General features: G+C 36.0%; 1 protein-coding gene and 1 long non-coding RNA gene across 9 annotated transcripts in view; one reads left to right on the top strand and one right to left on the bottom strand.

The window, feature by feature from the left end:
- The window catches only part of LOC125118439 (uncharacterized), a 30,116-nt gene extending 15,555 nt beyond the window's left edge, over positions 1 to 14,561 (top strand). Inside the window, exons 3-7 of the long non-coding RNA XR_007132826.1 lie at positions 4,071 to 4,147; positions 4,578 to 4,688; positions 7,613 to 7,646; positions 14,303 to 14,355; positions 14,459 to 14,561. This is a non-coding gene — a long non-coding RNA (uncharacterized LOC125118439). The remainder of the gene's footprint in view (positions 1 to 4,070; positions 4,148 to 4,577; positions 4,689 to 7,612; positions 7,647 to 14,302; positions 14,356 to 14,458) is intronic.
- The window catches only part of CNKSR2 (connector enhancer of kinase suppressor of Ras 2), a 278,229-nt gene that overhangs the window by 59,306 nt on the left and 193,054 nt on the right, over positions 1 to 25,869 (bottom strand). For all 8 annotated transcript variants that reach the window (XM_047764937.1, XM_047764938.1, XM_047764939.1 and 5 more), the window contains 4 exons: positions 4,547 to 4,595; positions 3,969 to 4,141; positions 1,553 to 1,626; positions 1,190 to 1,261 (listed from right to left, as the gene is read on the bottom strand). In XM_047764937.1, the coding sequence (XP_047620893.1) occupies positions 1,190 to 1,261; positions 1,553 to 1,626; positions 3,969 to 4,141; positions 4,547 to 4,595 (368 nt within the window). The remainder of the gene's footprint in view (positions 1 to 1,189; positions 1,262 to 1,552; positions 1,627 to 3,968; positions 4,142 to 4,546; positions 4,596 to 25,869) is intronic.

The following is a 25,869-nucleotide window of genomic DNA, read 5'->3' as shown; positions in this document are numbered from 1 at the left end:
AATTTTCTGCTTAAAAATATCTGGACACTAATTCTTTAGAGATACACAAAGAAAGTTACATGGGGTAAGAGTCCAAAGTATATATAAATAATATATATTGATAGCAAACACATAGCACTTACCACTTAGCAGACACTGTTCTGTGCCCTATATGTGTGCTTATTCACTTCTCATAAAAGTTCTATGGATGGAGATAGTTATCATCTCCATTTTTTAAAGGAGTTAATGCCTGACATAGAGAGGTTAAGTTCTATATCGAAGGTCACGCAGATAGTAAGTGGGAGAGCTGCATCTCCCTAACTGTTGGCACATCATATATGTTACACGCACTATCTGCCGAAGACCAGTAAAGGGGAAAATTTTGAATCTTAAATCCAATTTCTACAAACCTAGAAAAGGGAAAGAGTAAAGGAAAGAAAAAGGAAGGATCAAACTCATAAGAGCTAAAGTGGAAATATGAGATATATATTGTAGATGATGAAAAAATACATACATATATATATATATATATATATATATATATATATATATATATACAGATTTTCCCAGAGCCACCTAATCTAATCACCAATCACTTGGCTGTACAATCCTGTCGTGATAGAAAGAAGTTGACAGGAAGATACACCAACTTTGCTTAGGAATATCCATTATTGAGATGAATATTCTGTCATAAATACTCAGCACTTGGAAAAGCTAGCTTTTTTTTTTTTTTTTTTTTGGTGGTTATCTTTTTTTCCTCACTTGGGAATAAATCTGAAGACATATTCTCAAAATGGACTTTTAGAAAAACCCATTTTTTTCTATAGTGGGTTTTTTCTTTTTTTGGCCTGTGTTTGGACTCTGGAACATTTTGGGTAAACCTGACAATAAGCCAATGAGTTTATTCTGACTTACAGTTTGGGGGGTGGGAGGATGCGCTGGGGCTGTGGGATGGAAATCCTATAAAATTGGATTGTGATGATCATCGTACAACTATAAATGTAATAAATTCATTGAGTAATAAAAAAAGAAAAAAACTGCTATTCTTTATAATTAGGTATGGCTACACAGAAATATGGCTGGTTACTGTATTTTAAACTGACTGATCTAAAAACTGTAGTGACATTATTCTTTAAGCATTAATGAGGAAAACTTAGAATTCTAAGCCTAATTGATTTTTAAGTATTTTGAAATTTAAGTAACATTTTACCTGTTCATATCATCAAGATGCTCAGCAGCAAAATAAAAGCTTTTGATTTTAGGATGACAGGCTTTGAATGCGCTGCAAAAGGAAACAGAGTACATTTATTTTATTTCAAATTGGGAAATAAGTTAGAACCAAATGATTTTTATGGATAAAATTACCTCAGCATCTAACCTGAGTTCACATATATAATACTTCTGCCATGATGACAGAAATCAGTAAAAAATTCAATTTTCTGCCCACAAAACTGCTTTCTTATTACCTCAATTTGAAAGCATTAGACAAGTGACCTATAATTTAAAAGCCAGAAATTAAAAAAAAAAAAACTCCTTCCCATTCTCTCCCTTGCCCCAAATAAAATCAACTTACTATTTCTTGCGGCATTCGCTGGCTCTATCAATTTTGAATTCAGGCAGACTGATGAATCCTTCTGCTTTTTCATCCTAAAGAAGCAACACTCTTGTTTAGGGTATTATATACAAAGGTTTGAAGCTGATGTGCCTTAAATATCTATACTAATAAATCACTTTATTTAATCCCTTAAATTAGACATTTTAAAGATTAGACTTGCATTCTTACTTGTTACAGCCCATTAAATTAAATGTATATTCTGAACATTTAGAATAGTACAAAGTAAAATATATACAGAGATTTTTAAAAATTCTTTTTGTATTAAAATAAAATATTTTTAATTTTCAAAAGTAAAACCTGCTTTATAAGTAACTTTCTCCTTAGAGTTTGTATACACTTTTATAACATATAAAATACCTTTAGTCCACATTTACAATTCAGTTTTCCAGCATTTTAAATGTTCAGTTGTAAAATGTAGGGACACTTACTAATTGAATTCCTTTTCTGCCTCTAAAAGAAACCCCTTATCAAAAGTGAATGAAATATTTTGCATAGTCAATATTTTTACAAGTGAATAGGCTAATTTGATTTTCAAATATCTGACTTGGTTTACATGCTACATAAAGTCATTTTTCACTTGGAAAACTGAATTAAATCCATACCCCCATTCCCACCCCAATGTGGGATAGAAATACAACATAGGAGAATTAGCTAAAATCTTACATCAGATAAAAGTAATTCCAACTCGGCTAAGACTATTCTTGGCTAAATCCTTTAATTGCTGTCCCTTTCCAATATGAGCCAACTCCTCAGACTTTTACTCTCCCAAATTTTGATCTGTGTTGTCCCAGTTCATGGCTCCTTATATATCAAGTTCAAGGGAGATTACACCCCCACCTACTATCTTAAAGAAAAAGAATAGAGATTCTCAATCCTTTTAGTTTGTGTGTGTATGGAAGTATATATGTAAAGCTTAATAAAAATTTGATGCTAATGATAGTGACTGAAATGCGTATATTATATAAAAGAGCAGTAGTATAATTTTTCCAATATCTGAGTACTTTTTCTTCCAATCTTGGGATAAATACAAAAGTCCCGAATCTCTTTCTCAACTTTAATTTCTTATTTTATTTCATTTCATTTCATTTTAATTCTGGCCATGCCCATGGCCTACATTAGTTCCCGGGCCAGGATCAAACCTGCACCACAGCAGCGACCTGAGCTGCTGCAGTGACAACACCAGATTTTTAACCCATTGTACCACAAGGGCATTCCTCAACTTTCATTTCTGTTATGTTACTCTTGTTGTCCGTAATGTTAAAATTTAAAATTCTGAGCATTTAAGATACTTTGGGGATAGTTATGATCTCCCCATTAAACTCTGAAAGACAGGCTAGCTGTTCAGCAGACAAATCTATTAAGTGATCTTAAAGAGAAACAAAGACATTGTGTTTTTATACTACTTGATTGGCATGTAAAAAGTATTTAGCCAGTATACTACATTAAACTATGTATATTTTTATGAAAAAAAGCTAACAATAGAGAATTTTAATCAAAGAAACTTAAGGTGAAATGACAGATAGCTATAGCAAAAGAAGCAAATGTAGAGTCAAGGGAATAACAAAATATAAGGTATATTGTGTAACTGTTGTGATATGTGATAGGTCATATAATTATTCTGGATATAAATCTGTTTACTGCAAATGAAACAGGAAATCATAAGAACAACTTCCATGTATTATATACCCTCCCCCTGCTGCCTCTATTGGACCAAATGAAATGAGTACTTGCAGATGTTCAAAGCTAGTCTACTAGTTCATTTATTCCTTAAGAAAAACTGAAACAAATGCACATGATATTAAATAACTTACTAAATGACTTCCTCCCAAAAAAGCAAATAGAAAAAAATTTAAAATTCTGAACAAAAGCAAGACATTTTAAAATATTTATCAAATTTCCATGTGTAATCCTATTAAGTAAGGTGTTTCTTGAATAAGTTTGGTATTTTTAATTAGACACAAAATTTTACTATACTTTGTGTTTCAGATTATGTTACTACCTTGGAATAATTAGGACAACTACCCTTCTAGAACCTGACAATGCAATCATTTTAAGAAGGCAGGCTGAAAAATAATTAGTTGAAGTCTCCTGAATTAGCCTTAAGGTGATTATATGATTTTAAAATATGAGATCCTGCTGTGTAGCACTGGGAACTACGTCTAGTCACTTATGGAGAATGATAATGTGAGAAAAAAGAATGTATACATGTATGTGTAACTGGGTCACCATGCTGTACAGTAGAAAAAAAATGCATTGGAGAAATAAAAAACATTTTTTTAATTAAATAAAAAAAATCAGAATGTAAGTCTCAAAACAATGACTCTTTGGTTAAAGATAGAAAATGGATGAGAAGACAAAATATGCTTTGTCTTACCTCCTCGTTAATATACCAATACAGGGATGCATCCTTTAGGACAAACCAGTATTTCTTCCATTTCTGTGAAAAATAACTCTTTGCATCTTTCTTTTTCCAAAGCCAGCCCTCACAATCACCACGGCCAAGATCTTTGCAAGAAATTCGCCTTTTGCTCTTGCCAGCTATAGGACCTAGAGGTAATCATGGATAAAAATGCTCTTGAAATTCTGTATAGATGTGAAGGTAGAATATTAATCTATACATCATAAAAATAAGTCTGGGTACTTAACATTTTCTTGTATCAGAATAGAAAACTATGGGAAATTTTAAAACCTTTTCACCAGTGCGAGTGACGTATAGTTTAATCAGAAGTGGGTAATCATCCTAGTCTCAAAACCTGTGGAGACCATTTGTTGCGAAAGGTACCTTGCATCATAATTGACCTGAAGGAGAAGGCGGTCTTGGTAGCTCTTGTGCTAGGAGGGGTTGGTCTTTTCCAAACCACGCTGGGATCAGGCAAGAGAGGATGGGTGGAGTGTGCTGGTGATTACCCCAGTGCAAACTAAGGAGCTACATGTTTCATTTCCTTTTCTTACCTTTGTTTTTCTTCTTTGATTTGTGCTGCAGAGAAGACTGCTGAAATGTCTGAAATAAAAAATAGGGAAGGCTGTTATTTGATATTCTGGGTACCATCAGAATGCCACCGAACTGCAGAGAACCCTTAATAGCTGAACCCTGGTCAGTGCAAGTATCTTCTTGCAAAGACTCACAACAAATTCACATATATCATGCCACTAAGCTTTCTAATTTCTTGTGAAGTAGGAGAGGATAATATTATCTTTGTTCTTATTTTGTAGGCAGAGAAATCGGGGTACAAAGCAGTGGTGAAACTCAGGGCTCTTATATATGCATAGTAATACTGTGTACCTTTTAAAGGGGTTTATTGTGCTTTCTCAGGCATTATCTCATATCAAATCACAAACTCTTATGAAGTAGTCAAGCAAATATGACTCTCACTTGCTCCCTTGAAGTTTATTCTAGTCCATAGAATAGATTCTATTATCTCCTAGGCACTTTCCCTTAGTCTCTAAGTATTTCAGCACTTGAATCAGTATTTTCTTCTCTCACCTACTTCTGCCTCTGCTACTGATATTATCTCCATTTTACATAGTACAATGTCCCCAATCTCCACTGACACATCCAGTTCATTGACTTCACCGTCCTTTTGTGCCTTTATTTCTCTTCTTCCATTTGGTTTCCATGGGACATCACCATAACCATTCCCTTGAGCCTATACTTCCTGTATCACACTTGCCTAGCTAAACATCTACTCGTTAAACCCAGCTATCAGTCTACTCCATGCTAAGGACCAGAACAGTGTAATGTCTTAATAGAAAAACCCACAACTGTAAGACTGGTCTAGCTTTCAATTAATGACTATAAATCACTGGTTCCAGTAAGCCAGTCTACTAAACTAGATTGTTCACTGACCTAAATAAGGTTAGTGACGCTCATATGATTAGCCAGCTAAAAGAGCACAGAGACAGCATGTGTAATTTTAATTCAGAGATAATCCCTCAAAATGAATTTTAGGTAACAGATTCTTTCTTTTTTCCAAAGATATATCTATAAGGTGCAATTGGATTGTGTCTACATAAAACTGGCTGGCCTTGGTTTTATACAATGAATTCATATTCTGTGACATACTTTCTTATTTAGCATCATTGCTTATAAAGTAACATTCTACTTATACAGTAATTTTCACATTTTGCATATGGTTTACATAATTCTCATGCATATAATATTATGGATGGATATCGGCCCAAAAGATAAGGATCAGGTAATTTTCTGACATTCAGATAACACAGAAATAATCACCCAATTGTCAAAGCAATATAAATACATATGTATGTGGTGTGTGTGTGTGTGTGTGTGTGTGTGTATGTATAAAACTTTGCAGGATCCATGGCTATAGAAACTCACAATCAATTTTGGAGATAAGACATGAAAGATAAAACACATTATGATATGTTGATTTTCTTGAGTGCACTCTGCCTCAGACTAACAACTCAAATAACTCAGGCTAGTGTGCTTAAGTATAGTTAATTTACATATAGTTATTTTCCCTAAATTGTTTGGCTGTAAAATTACTGATTAGTTTTTTCTTTTGTGTTTCCATAAGTAATCATTATAATTTTACAGCTCATTATTTTCAAAAATGACAAAGATGAGGGTGGTTTGTTTTTAGGAAGCTACATGGATAACAGACAGCTTGAAAGAACTGAGTTATACAATGTACCTCCTGTGCTTTTTTGCACATTATTTCTTATAACCTGAAGGTCTACTTTAAAATATACACAAAAGCATATTTTATGCTCTCCAGGTTTTCTTTTTAGCAAGATTATCTTTTCTTTCCCTATAAAAATATATTCTCAGACTGATGGTGATTGCAGAGTATAATCAGTATACATATTGTTGATACCTAAAAACTTGTAAGCACACAATATAGATTTATCCCTCATTCAAAGAAGCAAAGCTTTAGATGTCTTTTGTAAATATTACAACGAAATTCTCTTAAGAGAGACTTCATTGTTTTTTCCAAGTGACATGACATTTTCTAAAATGAAAGAATTAATTGAAATTATATGCTTTGGAAAGTGAAAGGAAAAACAATGAAAACTACTGTTAAGGAAATAGGTCTCTGTGCAGAAAAGACTTAATACAGCAGGCCTGAGGCTGCTATCTTAGAATGGCCTGCTTACAGGGTTGGCCCTTGGCTGACATCTGGGAACTTGATGGATAAACAGTCCCCTACACTGACATGAAGCTTCCTTAAGCGATAAGACTATTTTGCCCACCTGGGGACTAAACACCTGCTTTCCTTTTGGGAGTCTGGAATTTTTCTAATGGCTAGGCAGAGGATGCCTATGTAGCCAACCCAATACAACCCTCGGGTAGGAGTCTTTAATGAGCTCCCCTGGGCAGAGATACTACACACATGACTACATTTTTGTTGCTGGGGGAGAGTGCACTCTGCATGATCTGTCATGAGAGGGAGAGAGCACAGGAAGCCTGCACATGGATTTCTCCAGATTCCATGGGTATCTTTTTTCCATACTGATCTGGCTGTATACCTTTGCTGTGTCACTATCATAAAATCTCAGCTGTTAGGAGAACTGTATGTCGAGTCTTCTGATTCTCAGAGAATCACTGGACATGTGGGTGATTTGGGAGACCCATGAAACAGCCTTCTTTTCAAAAGATTCCTTACAGACTTATATCAGAAATTGTTCACTGTTCATATACATAAACTCCTGGCAGTAAAGGTTTCCTTGTGTCATCAGCAAGTGTGATTAAATACGCTGAGGAGCAAATTTACAATCCCGTGTACTCTTTTCTAGCAGAACTGATGGAATTATACATTCTGAGTGACAGATACTTAATTGGTATCACTTTTTCCAATTTCTAGTGATATTATGAAATATTTATAAGAGAAAGACATTAAAAACAGATACATGATTACATGGATAACACAGTAGATTGTATAAGGTGTTATGACCATTAAAAAAAAGGCCTAGAATCTTAGCTTTCATGATGATGAATGTTTTCCTCATGAGAGTGAAAATTTGTAATATACTTTATTTCTCTATTTTTCTTATTAGTTTCAGATCACCCTTTTTCCGGATTCATGTTCAAGTAAGTATATCCTTTAGAAATTCCTTCATAGCAGTCTATGAGTAGCAAACTCTTCTAGATTTTTATGCCTGAAAATACAATGAAGCCTTCACTCTTAAATAAAATAATAGCTCAGCTAGGTACAGAATTCCAAGCTGAGAAAAATTTTCCCTCCACAATTTGAATATATCATTTTATTTTCTTTGGCATCTATTGTTGCCCTTAAAACATCTATAACTACTCTGTCATTTGTTATAATTTGTTTTTAGTCTCTCTGTGGCTTCCTCTTTATGCCTAATATTTTGTAATTGCTCTAGGATGCTCTAGATATAACCGCTTTTAACTGACCCATTTCACATTCATTGTGTTGTACTTGAAGGCATTATTTCTTCAGTTCTGAAGATTCTTAGGTTATCTCTTCAATGGCCTTCTTTACTAGTCCTTTTTTTTTTCTCTAGAAATAAGTTGGTACCTTTCAATTTATCATCCATGTATCTTTCCTATTTTTTATCCTTTCATATTTCCACAATGCTTTTTAGGTGAATGCAAACTGTTTTCCAATTTTCTAATTCTCTCTCAAGATTTTATCCAGTCTAAAGTTTATCCTACCTACAGAGTGTTTACTTCACTGACTACATTTTACATATCCAGGATGTCTAGTAGATATCAGTGCTTTTGAATATCTAGTGTTCTTAATCATCCTGTTATTATCTAAAAATTTATTTTAAGGGCTTTAGGAGATTTCCCATAATTTCCATTTAGTAAGGAAAGAATCACCTTTACATAGTCTGGTCAATTCAGCCTCCTTACTCATGGGAGAGGAAGCTCTGCTTGCCTTCCCAATTGGTTTCACTCAGTGAGTCAGTCTTCAGTTTCCTGACATTGCTGTGGTCCATTTGTTCTCTGACCCCCATTAGAGTAGACTCTCAGTCATCTCTTTCTGGACTCAGAGCCTACCAGCTATGTAGCTTTAGTTTCCATTTATTATTGTGCAGTTTCGTTCTTTCTTCTAGAACTCCGACACTAGATCTTGCTTTTGGCTTTGACTGTATCTTTTTGTGTTTGGAATAGGGTATATGTGTATGCGTGTGTGTGTGTGATTTTAAAGTAGAAGCTCATCATGCTCCACCAAAATAGACTCCTTTTGTGAATATCTGTGAAGGTCAATTGTCTTAAAAAACATATTTTTATCTTACTTCCTGAATCATCGTTCAGTGGTGAGCATCTGGGTGAAAGTTCTTTGAACTTTCTCCCTAAGAAGATCTGATTTTTAGCAACTTATGAATTTATATAACCAATCAGGACTTCTTGGCTAAGCTGCAGGCTGCCGAACTCAATAGGATTTAATGTGTACAAACAATACTGGGCTCATGACATCCACCACTCATCAACCAAATCTGCTCCTCTTTTAGTCTTCTAAACCTTTATAAATGACAATTCCATTTCCACCCACAGTGGCTCACACCTAGAATACTAGAGTCAGTCTTAACTCTTTATCTTCTATCCCAAAGCCAATCCGCCAGCAAGCTATACTAGCTCTATCCTCAAAATATGTTTATGATATGACTTTTCCTTACCACCTCTACTATTATTGCCTTGGTTGAAGCCACTATCACCCCTCACCTGGATTACTGAGATATCTCCTCCCTGTTTTCCAATCCTTGGCTCTTGCCTCTTCTATTTTTAATGTAAGAACTAGAGTGATCCTGCAAAATGTGATTAGAATCATGAAAACTCTCCAATGGCTTCTTTTTTTCCTTTCACAGCCTCACCTGCGGCATATCAGTTCCAAGGCTAAGGGTCTAATCGGAGCAGCAGCTGCTGGCCTACACCACAGCCACAGCAATGAAGGATCTGAGCGACATCTGTGACCTATGCTGTAGCTTGTGGGAATGCTGTATCCTTAACCCACTGAGCAAGGCCAGGGATCGAACTCAAATCCTCTAACCCGCTGTGCCACAACATGAATTCCTCTCCAATGGCTTCTCATTTCACTCTGAATAAATGTCCAAGACCTTTCACTGTCCTTGAAGGCCCTGTATGACCTGGCCCCTGCTACCTTTGTTTCCTGACCTTACCCTTACTTACTCTGCTCTAGTCACAGCTGCTGTTCCCAGATTATGCCGAGCACAGTTCCATCTTAGAGCCTATACCCTCGCTGTTCCCTCTATCTGAAATGTTTGCTCAGAGATGGTTGTGGCTTACTCCCTCACCTCCTTCAGATCATTACTCAAATGCCTCCTTTTTAGTAAATGCTTCCCAGGCTTCCTTATCAGAAGTTGTTATCCTTATCACCCTCCACACTTCCTGTTTTTCTTCCCTGCTTTATTTCTCTCCTTAGAACTTAGTGTTACCAAAAGTACTTATATTTCTTGTTTATTACCCAGCCTTCCCTGTACAAATAAACCGCATGAAAGAAGAGGAATTCTAACTATTTTATGCACTGTTTTATCCTCTAACTACAAGGTTTTAGTGCAAGACAGAGGAAGTACTAAATACCGGGTTGAGTACATAAAAGTTGAAGAAACCACCAGCAAAGTACACAGGATGAAGTCTTAATTAACTGATTGTTTTAACCTGAAGTCCTTCAGCAGGCAATAAACAAGCCCGGTGTCTTTTCTCCAGTAGTCCATGTCTAGCACATTAATGAAAGTTCAGTTCTTTAGTAGGTTATTCCTTTTGGTAGACAACACTCCTTTTCATCCACATTCCTTTAACATTACTTGTAATGAGATTGTCTTAGTGTACTTAACAGTATAAATGTGAAGTCAAGATGTAGCAGGCAAAAGTGCATTAAATCTAAGTCAAAAGATACTTATGCAAATAATTATATGATGAATTATGAATGGATGTGTTGAAATCACAATTCAATCCATAAAAATAGAATGTGCTAAAATAAAAGGCCATTATGAAAGCATTGTTGATCCTCTTCTTAGCCATGGCGATGCATGCAATAGTATTCTGTTTGGCTATAAAAGATCTCTTTTTCAGACATTTGCCTGAAAAGACCATTTGTCTTTCATTTTGTTCACAGATGTTCTGTTCAAACTCCATTCCCCCTTCTTCTGGATGAGGAAGTGTGGGGGAGGGTAATTTGGGTCATTCTTATCCTGAAACTTTCAGAAGCACTTATTTTAATTGTGGAAGAAAATGACAGTTTCTGTGTAACATTTTGAAAGCTCAGCTACTATTAAATTCTTCTCAAGTTGCAAACTGCCACACTTATGGAAAAATTTGCAATCAAAATACTCTCTTGTTGCAATATAGCAAGCAACTTCCTCTTACTGTAATTTTCTGCAAAGTTCCAAGATTTCTTTAGTGACTAGTCAAACCAATAGCTTATTTCTCATACATAAGAAAAGGTGCTTAGCAGTTTGAAACACTTGGGACAAACGATGACTATTTCCACATATTTCATTTTTTAAATAAACAGATAACAAAAGCCTTTGGGTTTTAAATATTTCACACAAAAAAAGTATTCTCCCTTACTTTGTCATTATTGTGTGTCAGCAGAAAATGTCTAAATATGGTAAGTCAGGTAAGATGGCAATGGGAGTAAATACTATATCAAGAAATCTTCCATTTACATCAAATGACATCATAGAATTGAACAAGTTTGCTGTTGGTGGTGGTTTTGCCCATTCTGGTGCACGAGAGACAAACGGCATTGAATGGCACTGCATGCTTACTGGGTCTTTGACAACAGTGGGTGAGGTTGCTCTGAATTCTGTCAATAAGGTTAACCTGACTTTATGTTGACTGAAAACAGCTTCACATGCACTCAAGAATAAGTGTGCTTTTATAAATAACAATCATGCTAATGGGTTAAGGATTTGGTATTGTCACTGCAGTGGCCCAGGTTGCTGTTGTGGCCTGGGTTCGATCCCCGGCCTGGAAACTCTACATGCCATGGGCAAGGCCAGAGAAAATAACAAGCATGCTAATAAACTATGAGTCAAACAAGAACAAACAGGAGAATTTAGAGAAGGTCAAACCCGTTAGATTGAGCAGAGTCAATGTTTCATCAAAAGAAAATCATGCATATCAGATTCTGAAGGAAGGAGGAAAATGAATCTTAACCAAGATTCTATACAGTGATACCCTTTTTCTGATGGGGTGGGAAGTGGCAAGGTGGGAAGAAGAGCGATGAGCAATGAATGGTTAGGAAAGGTAACAAAAGCCACCACTCTTGGGAAACAGGAACTGTCATTCTTAAATCATAATAATTATCATTTACCGAGGGCTTATGTGTTAGGCACAGTATTTGGCACTTTATACCAGTTATGAATCTTAATTTGGACAATAAATCTGTTTAGTTGGTGATCATTAATGCCATTTCAAAGAGCAGAAAACCTAAGGTAAACAACTTGATCAGGACCATGCAGGTAGTGGCAGAGTCAAAATTCAAACCCAGGCCTATCAATCCCCAAACCCAATCTCCTAACCACTCTGTGGGATACTGCCTCCAAGCAAGTATTCTGTAGTCATAGTAACCATGTGAGAGGAAAGAAAAACTGCTTCTGACACGAAGACATGCATTTATGAAAACCTCCCCTGACATGTGATTTAAGTACACTGCCATGTGGAAAGATTCTATAAAATAGAAAGAGAGAAAAGATAACACTTTTATACTAATGGAGATAATTCAAACCAGTAACATCTTATCAATCTCTAATTTTCATGCTTTTGTCAATTTTATTTTAATTAGCAAGGTATACTGCTCTGCAGGTTAAAAAAAAGATTTGCAGCTTTTTAAAAATTTTTTTAAATGGTTTTTATTTTTTCCATTATAGTCGGGTGGTTTTTATTTTTTTTTAAAGCAACCATTAATCGTATGTTCATGAGAGGTAGGTGCATGTTAACATTTTAATTTTGCAAATAAAATAGAAACTAAGGTACAGAAAGGTAATAAGGCTCAGCCAAGTTAGACAAGGATGGGACTGCAATCACATTTTATCCCAAACCTATTAACAGTGTTAGCTGAACTCAACGCAATTAAAAAACCCTATGTCAATACTGATGAGGAAATCAGTGATCCAAATAAGGCAAGCCTGCCTCTCCACTAATTCTTTACACAGGAGAAATCTCTTGGAGCTGATTCATTGTGTTATGCAATTTTTCACTTGATACACTGCTGATTATTATGCAATGCCTTAGAATTACTTTGTTCACTTTCTCAAAATGTGTTTTTTAACTATTGCATTAGTTTCTACAAAGGCAGAAACCATCTGCTTAGCTCACCACATTCTACACTCAACTCCTATCCCTGGACCGAACATAGAATTTTTCTATTTAAAGCATGAATCAAACCGTTACTGACTACCTATGTGTGCGGACACCAAGACTATGAGCTATGGCATTTCATATGAAATCTGTCAGCACATCCTGTATATTCTCCCTTCAAAACACATCCAGAATCCAAGCCCTTAACACCTCTTCCACTTTAACACCCAGGGCTAAGCCCCTGTCATCTCTCACCTGAAATGGCCAGATCCTATCTTGTCTTCCAGCTTTCACAACTACCTCCAACCCTTCCAGCCTATTCTCACCACATACCACCTGGAGTGAAACACTCTTGAATGGCTATGTTTCAGCAATAATGGAATGCAAAGTACCAGGAGAATAATACCGTGGTACTGATCAGTAGACCTGATTTCTAGTTCTCCATATTCCAGCTCTATGACTGTGGTTAATAAGTCACTGAAAGTAATCCTAATCTCTATTTCCTCATCTGCAAGACTTGGAAAGATGCTCTTAGAATACCTCACAGAGCACTAACTGTATATGATCCTGACTTTATTTTTTATTTTTATCTTTTTTTGCTATTTCTTGGGCCACTCCCACGGCATATGGAGGTTCCCAGGCTAGGGGTCTAATCGGAGCCGTAGCCACCAGCCTACACCAGAGCCACAGCAACGCCAGATCATTAACCCACTGAGCAAGGGCAGGGACCGAACCTGCAACCTCATGGTTCCTAGTCAGATTCGTTAACCACTGCGCCACGACGGGAACTCCCCTGACTTTAAAATAAAGGGAAAAATGGCCAGTCACCAATGTGCACCCAATTATTGATGTTTTAAGAATTATGTATACTGGTAATAAGTGTCAGTCTTAATATTTAATGCTAGATTATTCACTGAAAGGCACTTAATTTTATGTTTAAGCTCCATCATGTTTGGAAATAACTCATCACCAGCCACATTAGATACAGCTATTTTGGGGTGCTTGATAAATGTGTACAACGCGAGGCAGGCAGAAAGTTCGAATCGTTGAAAAGCAGAACTAGGGCAGTGGCTGTTCCTGACATTTCTGTTTGACAAACTGTCGACATCTGGGTGTCAGAGAAATCAAGGTAGGCTTGCCCATCTTTTGTGACAAAAACTTTTCTGAAAAAATTGACAAAGCCAGATTTGCCTCTTGAAGCCTACTCAATGACAAGGAACTAAATTCTCTATAAAAGAAAAGAGAGAAATAAATAACAGGAAAAAAATCACTTCTAATGAAGAATATATGAAACCTAAGAATCTCAAATAAATTGGGGGGGGTCATGACATAATTCTGTCAGCAATTTTATGACTGAATCATAATTATTGAAAAATATTCTGGCTATTGAATTAATGGCTTCATTTTAAAGAATCTGAAAGTGAACAGCTTTTTTGGGTTACCTTTATTTTTAGGTTTGTTGCTCTGATACACTGTATACATCTTCTCATTATGGAATTCTTGCCAGGTGAGTTTAATTTGTTCCAAGAATGCTAGCTTTTATCTAAATACCTTTATGGCTAAGAGTATGTTTATATCAAGCTCTTATCCTGAGATTTTTGTTTTTATAGAACAGACAAGCTCTCCAAGACAACCACTTCAAATGTTTCTACCTCTGCTAGCTTAGCTGCAGTCTTCTTGATCCAGAGATTGTTTTTCCTTAACAGAAAATCTCTCGAAGGTAATATGGATAAAAATAAAAGTTAAACTTAGAAAGTTTCAAAAGTCACTATCTGCAATTCAGTTTATAGTAAAATAACTGAGAGAGATAAATCATACTTTTTCTTTTCTTCCACACTGAATCATCTAGTAGGACATGATTTTTAGCCTAAAAAAGTATAAATGGTTTTATCTAACAGAAGGGGAAAAAGAACTTGATGGGGAGATATTTTTTTAAAGAATTTATGTTTTCAGCAGGAATCAAATCATCATTACGCTGTCAATTTAGATGGCATTTTCCATAGTCCTCTCTGCGGTGCTACGCTCATCTTGTAAATGAGAAAACTGAGTAAGAGAAAGAAAGCAATTTATGCAAACTCAGATATGAAAAATTAGATTTCTGTAGGGCCTGATGTTTGCTGCCACTTCTCTAGAACTGGTTGCCTCAAATGCACTGAGATTAGCTTTGGCTTGGTCTCAGTCCTCTGGTGAGGACGTTTTAGTAGTATGGTTGGAGAAAGGAGCCTAAGAATATTTGTGCATTGCCATAGTGCCAAACACTGTTATCAGATACTTTATATAATTGTTATCACAGGAAGCCAAAGCTCTTACCCAATTATAAAAATATGGGGACGGGGGCACAAAGAAATAGAAACTAAAATATGCCCAGAAATATTTTACTAGCAAACAAGGAAGTGGATTTCACATGGCTGTTTCTCGTACCTGATATCTGATAAAAATTGAGGACATGATGCTAAAATGCAACTACGTGAAGGAGATTCAACAAGTGACTAAGCCTGGTCTAGGTACAGAGGCTTCTCGTACTCCTCCTCAGAGTATGCAAAGAAATTCTTTAAAGGATTGCCTAATGTTTTTCATTAAGTAGAAACCTCTTTAGGTAAATTAGACATTTTAACCTAGTTATTACTTAGTCAATCTTTTGACTGATGATAGATAAAAGACAATTTGAAGTTACACTTTTCAATATATGCTTTGGGAAATTAAATAAGCAGGCTGTGAGGATGATACCTTCATAGAGGTGGACAGCACCTTTAGTCCACTCCAAATTTATCATTGTTTAGAATTTTTCACTTTACCACTGACCCTCTAGTGACACAATGTCACTAGAATTTTCAAAGCAGGTTTTACCCACTAGGTATCTATGGTGCCAGCAGAAAAGGAAATCTCAGCATGGTGGTTATCTACTATGTCGACTTAGCAAGCTGGATCTATTTAGCTTAGAACTCTCTTCCCTGTATGGTGTTAGTTAGGGCTGGCTAATGTAAATTTAAGAGAATTTTGGACAATACAAGTAAAGCAGCAGCCTTTCTGCCCTGAAGGGTAGGGCAGCATGTCAGTCACTGCTGCAGCACACACACTGCCACTCTTCCACTGGCTCACGTTGCTGGGATGGGTCAAGCAGTCAAGCCTGCATCCAAGTCCTGCATCCTTAAAGACCCTATAAATCTCCATGGCAAAGGGTACTGGCTTTGTTGCTGAAGTTGAAGGCAGGGTTCCAGTGTGCTTCCCTGCTCTGCCTGGCTTCATATCCAGATTTTCTTCATGATCACTGGCTCTGCTGAGGTATTGTCACCAGCTTCTCAGGAGGGTAAGATCATGTCCTTTATTCCATACCACCTAGTGCTTCTATGTCCCTGATTGAACCTTAACGGATACAGTCCCTAATGGCCAAGGAGGACAGATGTTCTAGTCCTAGAAGCCTTTCTGATTTGATCATCAGGAAGTAAATTCCCTCCCACATAATGAATGAATTCCCATCCACGTAAGAAATGAATTCATTTCTTCTCTATATGGCCTGAAGAATAGTCACTATGTGCCCAGCACAATGGAACAAACCTCATATACACTGTATGACTCACTTCTGAAATGGCTGAGTGAATTAAATATTATTATCCTCTTTTTACTGATGAGAAAATGAGGTTCAGAAATGTGTCTGAGTTCAAACAGCTTACTTAAAGCTCCTGTTCTCTTAACTACAACATTATTCTTGGCCATCTGAATCTCAGAAAAGACAATTCTCTTCTTTAATTTTGGGCCCTTTTACCTGGAGATGGTTAGATACAAGAGCCATTGTCTTTTGAGGTCGCTCCAAATTTATGATAACAAAAGAAGACATGAGAAGGTAACTTATTCTCCTGTTTCAGGTTTCAAGAAAGTCTGCATTTAGTTAATCTAAAATTATTTGCATATAAAGAATAGGGATTGAAATGCTGATCTATTTCTCAACATTCCAGATTGTTTTGGGTTCAAGCTTATTAGCATACTATTGTGGCTTAACCTGATACTTGCAGAGATGTTAAGGAACAGATTTAGCAGGATCATTTAGAACTGAGACTCTAGGTTAAGCTCAGGCACTTTGGCCCACTGCCAGTTGCTATCCGAGTCAAAAGCCAAAGAATCCATGAAGGCTGCAAACAATTTAACACTGTTCTTGGAAGTTATCTTCAAGAAACTAGAATGTAACAGTAGTCCGTAACTGTGCCTTAAACTTCATTCTCACATAAGATCTGGGCCAAGAGACTCAAACATGTAGTTCATTAGGAGGAATCTTTGGATGAAATTTGGGTATATATAGCAAATAATTAGGCCTATAGTTGTGTAGAATTGGAGAGTACTAAAACTATCAAGAAAGAAATATATTTTGAGTTGAGTGTAGAAAATGGGTTGATAGAGGTTATGGTCCTGCAATCAGAAGAGGATTTAAACAGTTCTAGGGGTAAAGTAATTTTACCTTGAGTGTCATTCAACTTGAGATGTCTGATTAAATGAACTATGCTGCTAAGTTAATGTGGGTAGAGTGATTACTGATTACGGGAGCAAAAAAGGTCTGTTCCCAACAAAACCTGAGGAAGCTTTTCTGAGGCCACAGAGCTGGGAGAGACAGGCCTACAACGTGAAAGAAAAAGAGGCTTCTTTAACCTCTCTGAACAAGGGTGGAATGTCCCTATGTGGTTCGCAGTTACCAAATATAGCAACCAAGCCAAGAGGCTCTCATCAGAATTCATTTTATTTTATTTTTTTAAAAGGCAACAAGGAATTTGTAACATGATTTAAATTTAATAAATTTCAACTTAATAAATTCCTAATTCAATTCTTCTGTGTCCTGTTTTGCATGATACTCGCTAATTAAGCCAGATTTTGTGTTTTGTTTCCTGGCAGCCATTATCTAAGCAGGAACTAGAAGAATGAGGCCCCCATTGGTTCAAACAGGAAACCAAAAGGACTGGCTTTACTTTATCAATAATCAGTTTTATACAGTTTAAGCAGAAACCTCTCTCAAGAGTGAGGGCATATTAATGAATCTTCTTGTTTGTTTATATCATGCTTAATTTATAACCTAAAAATTTATGAAACAAATTTTTCTTCAAATATCAAACAATATTTTCACAGTCAATAAAATTTATGAATTTAATCAGTCTCCTAGGAATTGCATTAAGTCGCAAGCCTTATACATCAAATATTTTATAGCTTTCCAACACTTCAAAGGCACCACAGAACATAGTAATAGATGCCAAATGGATTACTCGTGCACATAACCAATATAAAAGTGCAATGTTTTATTCTTTTTTTGGTATTTCTATACTTCTTTTTTTGGAAGTCTTTTAAAGATTAATTAATTTCCTTTAATAGTTATAGGCCTATTCAGATCATCTACTTCATCTTGGGAGAGAGATGTAGCTAGTGGGTTTTGAGGAATTGGTTTATTTCATCTAAACTGTTAAACAAATGCACAGAGTTGTTCATAGTATTTCCTTATTATTCTTTTAATGTTGATAACGAGATTGTAGTGATAACCCCTCTGTCCTGATATGGTAATTTGAGCCTTCTCTCTTTTTCCCTTGTCAGTCTTGCTAGAGGTTTACTGAGTTCTTCTTCGGCTTTTCAAAAAATCTACAGTTTTTGATTTGAATTTGTCTACTATTTGCCCATTTTCAAATTTCAAATGTCTTCTTTCTGCTTGCTTAGTTTTTGTTGTTATTTTTCTAATATCTTGAGATGGGAGCTTAGATTACTGATTTTGACGACTTTCTCCTTTTCTGACAGAAGTATTTAGTGCTACAAATTTTTTTCCCCTAAGCATGTTTTGTTTTCATCTTCATTCAGTTCAATTTTCCTTAAGACTTCCTCTTTTATCTACAGATTATTTTAAAATGTGTCCTTTAATTTCAAAGAGGTTGGAAACTGACTTGTTAATTGTTATTTATTTCCAGTTTGATTCCATTATGGTTAGAGAACATGTTTTGTAAGATTTCAGTTCTTTTTAAAATTAAGGTTTATTTTATGACCCAAGATATGGTCTATCTTGATGAATGCTCCATGCATACTTGAAAAGAATGTGTATTTTGCTGTTTTGGGGAGTCAGACACTGTTGGTGGGTAGTTGTTGAGCACTATATACCCTTGCTGAGTTTTTGTTGAGTGGCTCTATCAATTACTGAGAGGGGTATTGAAGACTTCAACTCTAATTATAGATTTATTAATTTCTCTTTTCAGTTCAGTTGGACTTTGTTTCTAGTATTGTGAATTTCTGTTGTTTGATGCATATACATTTAAGATTGTTATGTCCTCATAGTGAATGAATGCTTTTTTTTTCTTTTTTGTCTTTATTTTTAAGGCCGCACCCTCGGCATATGGAGGTTCCCAGGCTAGGTGTCTAATCGGAGGTGTTGCTGCCAGCCTATGCCAGAGCCAAAGCAATGCCAGATCCGAGCCACGTCTTGACCTATACCACAGCTCAAGGCAACAATGGATCCTTAACCCACTGAAAGAGGCCAGGAATTGAACCTGCAACCTCATGGTTCCTTGTCGGATTGTTTCTGCTGTGCCACAACGGGAACTCCCTGAATGAATGCTTTTTACACCTGTTGTGGAGGAGGAACATGATTTCTTTTTCGTAGTTCTCACAAAAATAACTATTAGAATAAATGGGTCAGGAAACACTAGTGAATTTTCTTCTTAGACTTCTTCATGGGCTTGCACTCCATAAAACTCTTTCATATTTTATAGACAAGTAAAGCCAAGATTTGTTTTCTTTTCTTCTACTAAAACAACAACAACAACAACAACAAACCACATATCTGTATTTAAGGTGGGTCTCAACAGTTTTTGATTACGACCCTCTAAGACAGGCCCAAAGACTCCATAGTCTATTTGTTCCTAGTTTCCAATGGAAAATTAACTAGGTAATACCAATAGAACATGACTGTAAAAGTACTGTAGGGTGTGTATGACTCATAGTATCATTTTTAGAAAATTGTGGATAATATAGATTACAACATGCCAGAAGGTAAACCAAGGGAATGAAAACAAACTAAAATCAATAGTGATGAAGTCTAATGATAATTTATAATAAAAAACCAGCAAGTGAAAACCCTAGGTAACTTTAAAAAATCCTGATGACGTACCAACATAGCATTCTTCCTGAAAACTGTGGGAAGTAAACCATCAACACTTGGGCTTGTACAATAAGAGCACAACTACATTGTCAGTTGCATGGATACTGGGCTTCTTGGAAAAATAGTGAATTAGATGATTCAGTAAATTCTACTAATGCATTACTTTAGGATTATTCAATTTATAATCTTTTTAAATCATTTAGTAGTTACTAGTAAGCAATATCTAGTCACAAGTGAAAATGAAATTCTGTGAAATTCTGTGTTATTTGCCCATAAGAATCAAAAAAAAAAAAAAAAAAAAAGACTGCCATTTCTGCACCAAGCCTCAGCCATCAGGAGCTGTTCGCTGAGGACAGCCCATAGTTCAAGAATCACTGCTCTAGTGAAGTGCTCCAATGAGAATCACTTGTCATAGTCAGGCTAGACCCATGCAGGGCTTTGCAAGTGCTACTATGAATTTGGCATTAGAGGTCTAGAAATAATTAAGTCATCCACAGGAATCAGAGAATACATATGATATGAATGTAATAATATTTAGAATGTATATCTAAAATGTCTGCACACACCCTGGTGAGGAGAAACATCATGTCACACTACACCATGGCTGTCATCTAGGTGAGTAAAGTCAAAGTGTGGAGAAAGCGGTTGTTATAAACAACTGTTAGCTCAGATATGGTGATCTAGTCACTGAAACTAACAGCACTCTTATTTTAGTTACATTGATCCTGAAACAATGCAGCTATTTCAGACAGATATTACATAAGCCAACCTTTATAACTAAATAAATTTAAGTATAAATGTTTACAGGCTGATAATATAGCATATTTTCCCTCTTCGTGATCATAATAGCTCCAGCTTCCCTAATAGATGATAAAATCCTTATAAGCAGAAAAGGTTTCATTCATCTAAAAATCTGAGTCTTGGAGCCGGACTGCTTGTACTCATATTTCAAGCCTGCTACTTTCTGGCTGCATGACCATGAGCAAGATAAATTCTGTGTTTCAGTTCTTCAAAATAGAAAGAATAGTAGCAATAATAGTAGTGGCCTCAGAAAGTCAATTTGAGGATTCAATGAAATTATGTATGTACCTTCTTATTATAGGAACTTAGTAAGCAACAGGTAAATATTAACTATTATTAATAGTAGCAGTGGCAATACTATTTATATATATTCCACAGCATTTTTTGGGCCTTAAAGATGGTTGGCACTACTGGAATTGCTGTTGAGTTTCTGCTAAATTATGGTACTTTTTGAGAGGCAATTTGAAACAGGACAAATGAGAAATAGTTCTACAAATTAAAATTTTTAAATAAACAAATAAAAGCTCTTGAGATTTAAATATTTCACAAAGAAAAGTATTTTCCCTTATTTCTTATTATTGTGTATCTGAAAGTCTAAATATAAGCAAGTGGGATAAGATGGTAATGGGAGTAAATATTAAATCAGAAACCTTCCATTTACATGAAAGAACAGCAAAGAATTGAACATGTTTACTGTTGATGGTAGTATTGCCCATTCTAGTGTGTAAGAGACAAACTGCCCATGTTCAAATCCCAGCCTACTACTTAACCATTTACTAATCCGTGTGCCGCAGCTTCCTAATCTGTAAAATAGGGTAATATCAGCGCCTTCCCCCTAGGTTTTTTAGGATTAAGTGAGTCAAAATTTGCAAATTACTTGGATTAGTATCTGTTTCATGTTTATTTACTTGTTAAATTTTTTAAAATGTCTTTTAACAGCTCCCCACCTTCTTCCTCCAGAAAGTTCACCAAAAATCCCTTCACAGTTTGATGAAAATGGCTAAAAGTACTTATTAGAGGTAAAACAGTAACAATGTTTGCAGTTATATTCTAAATAACTAAGACAAGCCACACAAATGTTGGAATGTTATGAAATGAATTGTCCAGATTTTTTAACACCTACTCAAAATCTGTTTTAAATAAGCCACCTAAAATCACATTATTCAGTTTATGAAAGTATATTTATATGTTGCCTAGATTGATCATCAAATTTTACTGGCATCTCAGCATGTAGATTTAAAATAAATTATTACTTTGTTTATGGATTTAGCTCAACAGCTTTAATGTGAGAGTAAGGTGCCATATAGTCATTATATTAAGCGAAAAAATGTCCTAAACCTAATCATATTTAAAGGCCTTTATCACTACATTTGGATTTCTCATGTGTGCATGCATGCGCATAAACACACACACACACACACACACACACACACATTGCTGCCTGCCTTTTCTTCATGTGCTTTCAGGTCAGACAAGGGCTTTGGTTGCTAACAGCTCCCACATTTTCAGACAGAAAATCAGTGACTGGGTAAAATAAAGTCACACTCTTCGGAAAAATAGCAGAACATGCTTGGCTGACAGGCATATTGTGACCTCCATAATGAGAGGGCAGTGACAGGCATAGAGCGAGAACTAGCTGGGCCTGAGGCTCTGAGATGGAGTGGAGGCGGTGAGGCTGAGGAGGAGCTAAACCTGTTGCAATGGTGGCACCTGTGCAGCAGAGAAGTCCTGTAAATCACCCTGATTAAAGGTGCAAACTGGGACCTGCTTTGATTGGGAGCCCAACATGGTGAGTGTAAATTATGAGGTGCTTCCAATAGTCTTTGAAATGGGTGGGTGGTCTGTCCTCTTTGTCAGTAAACCAGCCAAACACTCCTTGGAGGAGGTGGCAATAAGGGCAGAGTTCCAATCTCTGGAGTGAAATGGAAAGTTAATGGGAAGGCTTTCAATTTTTCTCCATTGAGTATTATATTTGCTGTGGGTTTGTCATAAATGGCTTTGATTATGTTAAGGAATGTTCCCTCTATACCCACTTTGGTGAGAGTTTTTATAATAAATGGATGTTGGACTTCGTCAAGTGCTTTTTCTGCATCTATTGAGATGATCATATGGTTTTTGACATTTCTTTTGTTAATGTGGTGTATGACGTTGATTGATTTGCGTATGTTGAACCATCCTTGTGACCCTGGGATGAATCTCACCTGGTCATGTTGTATGATCTTGTTGATATGTTGTTGGATTCAGTTGGCTAAAATTTTGTCGAGAAATTTTGCATCTATATTCATCAAAGATATTGGAGTATAGTTTTCTTTTTTGGTTGTATCTTTGTCTGGTTTTGGAATTAGGGTGATGGTGGCATCATAGTATGTCTTTGGGAGTGTTCTTTCTTCTTCAACCTTTTGAAAAAGTTTAAGGGGATGGGCACCAGTTCCTCTTTGTATGTTTGATAGAATTCGCCTGTGAAGCCATCTGGTCCTGGACTTTTATTTGTAGGGAGTGTTTTTATGACCTCTTCAATTTCATTTCTAGTGATCGGTCTGTTTAAGCACATGAAAAAATGCTCAACATCACTGATTATTAGAGAAATGTAAATCAAAACCACCATGAGATACCACCTCACACCAGTCAGAATGGCCACCACTAATAAGCCCACAAATAACAAGTTCCGGAGGGGGTGTGGAAAAAAGGGAACCCTCCTGCACTCTTGGTGGGAATGTAAGCTGGTACAACCACTATGGAGAACAGTATGGAGGTACCTTAGAAATCTATACATAGAATTACCATATGATCCAGCAATCCCACTCTTGGGCATATATCCGAACAAAACTCTACTTAAAAGAGACACGTGCACCCGCATGTTCATTGCAGCACTATTCACAATAGCCAAGACATGGAAACAACCCAAATGTCCATCGACAGAGGATTGGATTCGGAAGATGTGGTATATATACACAATGGAATACTACTCAGCCATAAAAAAGAACGACATAATGCCATTTGCAGCACCATGGATAGAACTAGAGACTTTCATACTGAGTGAAATAAGTCAGAAAGAGAAAGACAAATACCATATGATATCACTCATATCTGGTATCTAATATACAGCACAGATGAACCTTTCCACAGAAAAGAAAATCATGGACTTGGAGAATAGACTTGTGGTTGCCTGGTGGGAGGGAGTGGGAGGGATTGGGAGCTTGAGGTTAAGGGATGCAAACTATTGCTTTTGGAATGGATTAACAATGAGATCCTGCTATGTAGCACTGAGAACTATGTCTAGATACTTACAACACAGCACGACAATGGGAGAAAAAATTATGTATACATGTATGTGTAACCGGGTCCTCATGCTGTATAGTGGAAAAAAAAAGTGTGTTGGGGGAAATAACGATAAAAAATAAATTAAAAAAAAGTTAATGGATAAAACAAAGTAGAATTTAGTCAAGTGGACTAGGTAAATAAGACAAAAGACATTCAGAGCCCTATGACTCTCCCCAGGCACACGAGACACTGAGCCTATGGTAAAAGGTTCCACTATGAACACACTCAACTGGGCAGGGCTGGCATAGGACATGGAAATGGCTCTGTTTTTGTAGGTTGAGGACATCAACTGAGAGATACTAAGGCACTGATTCACTCATTTGATTATTTATCACATTTTTATTAAGTACTTATAAGGTCCTAGACCTAGACTAGGTACTGAAATATACTGCTGATCAAAAAGGAGAAATTGTCCTTACCAGCTATGGACATGCCATTCCTACCAAGTAGAGTGAAGAAAGACACTAAGCAGATAATCACAGAAATAAATATATAATTACAAATCATAAGAAAGGTTTCAAAGAAAATATACAGAATATTGAGACTATAATAGGAGAAACTGATTGAGTTTAGGGAATAGTGGTCAGAAAGTCTCTCCGCAATTTCAGGTCTAAATAGGAGTCAGTCAGGGGGAAAGATGGGGTAGAAGCATTCTCAGGAGAGGGAAGAACATGCCAAAAAGGAAAGAGGTAGCAAAGCCTGGTGGATGATGAGGGTAGTTATAGCATACTGAATGCTTTCCTTTCAAATAAATTCAAGAAAAAAAATACATTAACTGGAATAACAAATATATGGAATAAAAATTAAAATTATGTATTTCACAATAATATAAACTTTTAAAACTTCTTTATTATTATATAAAAATTTCTACTATAATTGCTAAGAGGAATGAGTCACACTGAAATCAAATTGTATTTACCTGGCTTTGTGTATTTTTATTGGGCTGCTTCCCAGAACAGACTAATAGGCATTACGATCGAGGTCTGCTTATAAGAAATACCCTACACACCCCCCCCCCACAACCCTTTAGCAAATTGTTTAAGGGTATTTAATTCTGATCCTGCTATTAAATTTGACTAAATTTTCTCTAAATTTCAACTTGGGCCACATGGAGCTAGCTAGTATTACAGCAGAGATAGCAGCCTGTGAAATTCAGTGTCCAATCTTTATGGTCCTCTTCCACTTAAGTGCTATTTCATTAAAAAATAGCTGTGTTATCCAAAGGAATAACTGGCAAGAATAAAGACTAGTGATTCATCACAAAGATGATTGGATCACATATTGATATTGATCTTGTATTTTACAAAAATTAACATAAGGAAACATCCTTTTATTTTCAATAAGTATGTACATAGAGATTAAAAAATAAAACAAAAATTCCTGTGAAATAAAAAAAGCAATCATTTAAGTATACATTATTTTACCTAAGAAGTCCATGCAAATTTAACTATAATACCCCGAGATCTCAGTAGTAGATCATGCTGAATAACTACTTGGCTTTATTACAGCAGCGGCTCTATGTGTTTTTTTGAACTTAATAAAAAATAGTCACAGAGAGCAAAAGAGAAACCTGGGTAGAAATCAATCCAGTTACCGAAAATGTTATTAAAATCAACATATAAACTCTCAAGTTTCTTCGAGTCCAACTTTTTCAAAATTCACTTGAGTCATCAAAGCACAAACTCGCTGGTGAATGCAATGCCCGCCATGCATGGAGGACCAGGACAGAGTGTGAAGAGATCTCTGCAGTAGATGATTTGGGTTCTGGTCCTTACTCTTCCATTA

This window comes from Phacochoerus africanus, chromosome X (assembly GCF_016906955.1).
Source record: "Phacochoerus africanus isolate WHEZ1 chromosome X, ROS_Pafr_v1, whole genome shotgun sequence".
NCBI lineage: Eukaryota > Metazoa > Chordata > Mammalia > Artiodactyla > Suidae > Phacochoerus > Phacochoerus africanus.
The sequence above is the reverse complement of the archived record's forward strand: the minus strand, read 5'-3'. Positions and strand labels throughout refer to the sequence as shown.